Here is a 6517-nt window from a genome sequence, read left to right on the forward strand (position 1 = left end):
GTGTTGGAGGGTCAGCCAATCAGGGTGCTGGGCGTGAGCCAGGGACCAGGGACCTACAGTCTCTGCAGGGTCATGTTTAAGGTGTGAAGGGTTAGTGGAAAGGATAGGGTGGGGGGGGGGGTGAAAGATCAGGGTTGGAGGGGTTACAGGTCAGGTTGGGGTAAAGGTTCAGGCTTGGGAGTGAAGGGTCAGGGTCAGCGTGAAGAGTAAGCCAGGTGGTGAAGGGTCAGGGTTGGAGAGTGAAGGGTCAGGGTGAAGGATCAGGGTCAGGGGTTAAGGGTCAGAGTTGGGGGTGCAGGGTTAGGGTTGGGGTAAAGGGTTAGGGTGTTGAAGATTGAATGGTCAGGATTGGGCAGTGAAGGTCAGAGTTGGAGGTGAAGGTTCATGGCTGGAGGTGAAGGGTCAGGGTGAAGGATCAGGGTCAGGGGTTAAGGGTCAGAGTTGAGGGTGAAGGGTCAGGGTTGAATAAAGGGTCAGGGTTGGAGATTGAATGGTCAGGATTGGGCGGTGAAGGTCACGGTTGGGGGTGAGGGGTCAGGGTTGGAGGGTGAAAGATCAGGTTTTGAAGAATCAAGGTTCGACGTGAAGGGTTAGAGTTTGGGGGATGAAGGGTCAGGGTTGGGGTGAAGGGTCAGGCTCAGGGGTGAAGGTTCAGGGTTGGGGGTGAAGGGTCAGGGTTGGAGAGTGAATGGTCAGGGTTGGGGATGCTCAGGGTTGGGAATGAAGGGTCATGGTTGGAGGAGAAGGTTCAGGGTGAAGGATCAGGGTCAGGGGTCAAGGGTCAGTGTTGAGGGTGACACTGACCTCAACCCCAGGGTTGGGGTAAAGGGTCAGGGTTAGAGATTGAATGGTCAGGATTGGGCAGTGAAGGTCAGAGTTGGGGGTGAAGGGTCAGGGTTGAAGGGTGAAAGATCAGGTTTCAAAGAGTCAGGGATTGATGTGAAGGGTCAGAGTCTGGGGGAGGAAGGGCTCGGGCCGGGGTGAAGGGACAGAGTTGAGGATGAAGGGTCAGGGTGAAGGATCAAGGGTGAAGGGTCAAAGTGTAAGGGTGAAGGGTCGGGGTGAACACCTCCTGTCCTGCCCCCACAAAACTGTACACGGCCAGTCTCGATGCCACAGCTGATGCCCCCGTCTGCCTCCCCAGGGGTCGGCCATTCACTGCCCCGACTGGCAGCAGGGAGTGAGGACGCCCCAGGCAGCCCCTGCCCCAGCGCGGGGCAGACCCTCACACTCACCTGTGGTGCCCGGGGCCTGTGGTTTCCACAGCAGTCGGCATCGGGACAGCAGGGTCCGGTTCACCTGCAAGGGACGGGACCGAGTCAGTGTGAGCTTCTCCTCGGGTGGCCATGGGCAACAGGGTCAGGAGGGGCCCGGACATCGGTCAGTGGTGGGGTCAGGGACCCGGTCATCAGTCAGTGGTGGTGTCAGGGACCCGGTCATCGGTTGGTGGTGGGGTCAGGGAGGGGCCCGGTCATCGGTCAGTGATGGGGTCAGGGAGGGGACTGGTTATCGGTCGGTGGTGGGGTCAGGGACCCGGTCATCGGTCAGTGGTGGGGTCAGGGAGGGGCCCGGTCATCGGTCACTGATGGGGTCAGGGAGGGACCCGGTCATCGGTCAGTGGTGGGGTCAGGGAGGGGCCCAGTCATCGGTCAGTGATGGGGTCAGGCAGGGACCCGGTCATCGGTCAGTGATGGGGTCAGGGAGGGGCCCGGTCATCGGTCAGTGGTGGGGTCAGGGAGGGGCCCGGTCATCGGTCAGTGATGGGGTCAGGGAGGGGACTGGTTATCGGTCGGTGGTGGGGTCAGGGACCCGGTCATCGGTCAGTGGTGGGGTCAGGGAGGGGCCCGGTCATCGGTCACTGATGGGGTCAGGGAGGGACCCGGTCATCGGTCAGTGGTGGGGTCAGGGAGGGACCCGGTCATCGGTCAGTGAGGGACCCGGTCATCGGTCAGTGATGGGGTCAGGGAGGGGCCCGGTCATCGGTCAGTGGTGGGGTCAGGGAGGGGCCCGGTCATCTGTCAGTGGTGGGGTCAGGGAGGGGCCCGGTCATCGGTCAGTGATGAGGTCAGGGAGGGGCCCGGTCATCGGTCAGTGGTGGAGTCAGGGAGGGGCCCGGTCATCGGTCAGTGGTGGGGTCAGGGAGGGGCCCGGTCATCGGTCAGTGGTGGGGTCAGGGAGGGGCCCGGTCATCGGTCAGTGGTGGTGTCAGGGACCCGGTCATCGGTCAGTGGTGGGGTCAGGGAGGGGCCCGGTCATCTGTCAGTGGTGGGGTCAGGGAGGGGCCCGGTCATCGGTCAGTGGTGGGGTCAGGGAGGGGCCCGGTCATCGGTCAGTGGTGGAGTCAGGGAGGGGCCCGGTCATCGGTCAGTGGTGGGGTCAGGGAGGGGCCCGGTCATCGGTCAGTGGTGGGGTCAGGGAGGGGCCCGGTCATCGGTCAGTGGTGGTGTCAGGGACCCGGTCATCGGTCAGTGGTGGGGTCAGGGAGGGGCCCGGTCATCTGTCAGTGGTGGGGTCAGGGAGGGGCCCGGTCATCGGTCAGTGATGAGGTCAGGGAGGGGCCCGGTCATCGGTCAGTGGTGGAGTCAGGGAGGGGCCCGGTCATCGGTCAGTGGTGGGGTCAGGGAGGGGCCCGGTCATCGGTCAGTGGTGGTGTCAGGGACCCGGTCATCGGTCAGTGGTGGGGTCAGGGAGGGGCCCGGTCATCGGTCAGTGGTGGGGTCAGGGAGGGGCCCGGTCATCGGTCAGTGGTGGGGTCAGGGAGGGGCCCGGTCATCGGTCAGTGGTGGTGTCAGGGACCCGGTCATCGGTCAGTGGTGGGGTCAGGGAGGGGCCCGGTCATCTGTCAGTGGTGGGGTCAGGGAGGGGCCCGGTCATCGGTCAGTGATGAGGTCAGGGAGGGGCCCGGTCATCGGTCAGTGGTGGAGTCAGGGAGGGGCCCCGGTCATCGGTCAGTGGTGGGGTCAGGGAGGGGCCCGGTCATCGGTCAGTGGTGGGGTCAGGGAGGGGCCCGGTCATCGGTCAGTGGTGGTGTCAGGGAGGGGCCCGGTCATCGGTCAGTGGTGGGGTCAGGGAGGGGCCCGGTCATCGGTCAGTGGTGGGGTCAGGGAGGGGCCCGGTCATCGGTCAGTGATGAGGTCAGGGAGGGGCCCGGTCATCGGTCAGTGGTGGAGTCAGGGAGGGGCCCGGTCATCGGTCAGTGATGAGGTCAGGGAGGGGCCCGGTCATCGGTCAGTGGTGGGGTCAGGGAGGGGCCCGGTCATCGGTCAGTGATGAGGTCAGGGAGGGGCCCGGTCATCGGTCAGTGATGAGGTCAGGGAGGGGCCCGGTCATCTGTCAGTGGTGGGGTCAGGGAGGGGCCCGGTCATCGGTCAGTGATGAGGTCAGGGAGGGGCCCGGTCATCGGTCAGTGGTGGAGTCAGGGAGGGGCCCGGTCATCGGTCAGTGATGAGGTCAGGGAGGGGCCCGGTCATCGGTCAGTGGTGGGGTCAGGGAGGGGCCCGGTCATCGGTCAGTGGTGGGGTCAGGGAGGGGCCCGGTCATCGGTCAGTGGTGAGGTCAGGGAGGGGCCCGGTCCATCGGTCAGTGATGAGGTCAGGGAGGGGCCCGGTCATCGGTCAGTGATGAGGTCAGGGAGGGGCCCGGTCATCGGTCAGTGATGAGGTCAGGGAGGGGCCCGGTCATCGGTCAGTGGTGGGGTCAGGGAGGGGCCCGGTCATCGGTCAGTGGTGGGGTCAGGGAGGGACCCGGTCATCGGTCGGTGGTGGAGTCAGGGAGGGGACTGGTGATTGGTCAGTGGTGGGGACAGGGAGGGGACTGGTGATTGGTCAGTGGTGGGGTCAGGGAAGGGTCCAATGATTGGCCAGCGATGGGGGTGGTGGAAATATTCATGAGGCCACGGATTGGTCAGGACTGGGGGCAACAACGAAGCAAAGACGTGTCAGTGTCAAGCTCAGTGATTGGGTCAGGAATTTGTCATGTTCTGGTCACCTTTGGAGCTAGTAATGAGGCTGGTGATTGGTCAGTGATGGAGCCAATAATGAGGCCAGAGGCCAAGCAGTGAAAGGTCACTGGAAGGAAAAGTGCTGGGGTCAGTGATTGGTCAGTGACGGGTCAGCGGCAGGGTTGTCCTGGGATCAGTGATTGGTCAGTGACGGGTCAGCGGCAGGGTTGTCCTGGGATCAGTGATTGGTCAGTGACGGGTCAGCGGCAGGGTTGTCCTGGGATCAGTGATTGGTCAGTGACGGGTCAGCGGCAGGGTTGTCCTGGGATCAGTGATTGGTCAGTGACGGGTCAGCGGCAGGGTTGTCCTGGGATCAGTGATTGGTCAGTGGCAGGTCAGTGGAAGGATTGTCCTGGGATCAGTGATTGGCCAGTGACTGGTCAGTGCTGGGTTGTCCTGGGATCAGTGATTGGTCAGTGACGGGTCAGCGGCAGGGTTGTCCTGGGATCAGTGATTGGTCAGTGACGGGTCAGCGGCAGGGTTGTCCTGGGATCAGTGATTGGTCAGTGACGGGTCAGCGGCAGGGTTGTCCTGGGATCAGTGATTGGTCAGTGACGGGTCAGCGGCAGGGTTGTCCTGGGATCAGTGATTGGTCAGTGACGGGTCAGCGGCAGGGTTGTCCTGGGATCAGTGATTGGTCAGTGACGGGTCAGCGGCTGGGTTGTCCTGGGATCAGTGATTGGTCAGTGACGGGTCAGCGGCAGGGTTGTCCTGGGATCAGTGATTGGTCAGTGACGGGTCAGCGGCAGGGTTGTCCTGGGATCAGTGATTGGTCAGTGACGGGTCAGCGGCAGGGTTGTCCTGGGATCAGTGATTGGTCAGTGACGGGTCAGCGGCAGGGTTGTCCTGGGATCAGTGATTGGTCAGTGACGGGTCAGCGGCAGGGTTGTCCTGGGATCAGTGATTGGTCAGTGACGGGTCAGCGGCAGGGTTGTCCTGGGATCAGTGATTGGTCAGTGACGGGTCAGCGGCAGGGTTGTCCTGGGATCAGTGATTGGTCAGTGACGGGTCAGTGCTGGGTTGTCCTGGGATCAGTGATTGGTCAGTGAGTGGCCAATGACAGCATTAGTCCCCCCAGCCTCTGACCCCAGCCCCAGTGAAGGAGCCAGACCCCCCCGTGGCGACTGCTGCAGCCCGCATTCGGCTGGAACCCGCCCCATCCCGTCCGTGCTGTGTTGGGGAGCGGTTGCCTGGAGGCCGCTGCTAAACAGACTGTCGTCTGCCTTCCTTCCTGTCGCAGGGTGGGGTGACCAGCAGCAGCCGCTGGCTGTCTCCGGCGATGGATCCCGGCCCCTGTCACAGAGAGAGGCAGCCCGGCCAACAGGCCCTTCGGCCCAGCCAGCCCGTGCCGGCCCACCCACTGCCCGTCGGCGCTGGTTCCCGTTCCAGCAGGGAGAAGGTGCGGCGCCGGAGGCGGGGATTGTACCCGGGTCTCCGGCGCCGCGGGGCGGCGGCTCTGCCCGCTGCGCCAACCCGTCGGCCTTGCAGGGAGACCTCGCAAAGGGGACACTGCGTCACCGTGAGCGAGGGGCTGGCCCATCAGCCCATCGAGGCTGCTACCCCGTCAACAAATCACGGCTGCTCCGATCCGGAACACCCTCCCTGCTTCCCGCGACCCTCCACCCCGTGTACACTCAGCCCCCCCCCCCCCCCCCACCGTCTCCACAGCACTGGGGGGGGCGGGGGGGGAGGTGGATGGGCTGAGAGTCCCAGTGACTCACGGCCCACTAAGAGGGAACGTTCCTGCCGGTCTCCGTGTGAAGTGGGCGACCCCTCAGGCTGAAACTATAAAGTCAGAGGGGCACACAGCACAGGGACAGGCCCTTCGGCCCATCATCTCCGTACCGACCCGCACACACCGATCCTGTTCCCCGGCACTCGATCCATCCCTTCCCTGCCTCGGTGATTCAACTACACATCCGGATACCTCGTCAACGTTGGGAGGGTCTCTGTCTCCACCTCCCCCCACGGGCAGTGCGTTCCTGATTTCATCCCCCTCCCTCTGGGGGAAAAACTCCCCCTCAGACCCCCTCTACACCTCTTCCTCCCCCCCTCCCTGAACTCTCTGGTCTTAGACAACTCTGCTGCGGGGAAAGGTTTCTCACAAGTAGGTATCATTAGCTTAATTAGTTCGGGGGAAGATTGCCTGTCCCTGTGCTGTTCTGTTCTATGTTCTAACCACCCCATCTACACCCCACCCCCACCATAAATCTGTCCCCCTCTATCAGGTCCCCCCTCCGCCCCGGGGAGAACAGACCCAGCCTCTTCGCTCTCTCCTCGTAACTGAGACGCTCCGTCCCAGGCACCGTCCGGGGGAACCTCCTCCGCACCCTCTCCAGTGCAGTCACCTCCTTCCTGTAGTGTGGTGACCAGAACTGCACCCAGTGCTCCAGCTGTGGGCTGACCGACGGTTTATAAAGCTGGACCAGAACCTCCCTGCTCTTGTATTCTGTGCCCTGGCTGATGAAAGCAAGGATCGCACATGCCTTCCCCACCGCTCTATGTACCCCTGGGAGT

General features: G+C 63.3%; 1 protein-coding gene across 1 annotated transcript in view; it reads right to left on the minus strand.

Moving 5' to 3' along the window:
- Positions 1 to 6517, minus strand: part of LOC127587389 (A-kinase anchor protein 13-like) — a 50707-nt gene that overhangs the window by 42826 nt on the left and 1364 nt on the right. Inside the window, exon 2 of the mRNA XM_052045688.1 lies at positions 1236 to 1299. Within this exon, the coding sequence (XP_051901648.1) occupies positions 1236 to 1299 (64 nt within the window). The remainder of the gene's footprint in view (positions 1 to 1235; positions 1300 to 6517) is intronic.

The sequence above is a fragment of the Pristis pectinata genome, chromosome 40, assembly GCF_009764475.1.
Source record: "Pristis pectinata isolate sPriPec2 chromosome 40, sPriPec2.1.pri, whole genome shotgun sequence".
Taxonomy (NCBI): domain Eukaryota; kingdom Metazoa; phylum Chordata; class Chondrichthyes; order Rhinopristiformes; family Pristidae; genus Pristis; species Pristis pectinata.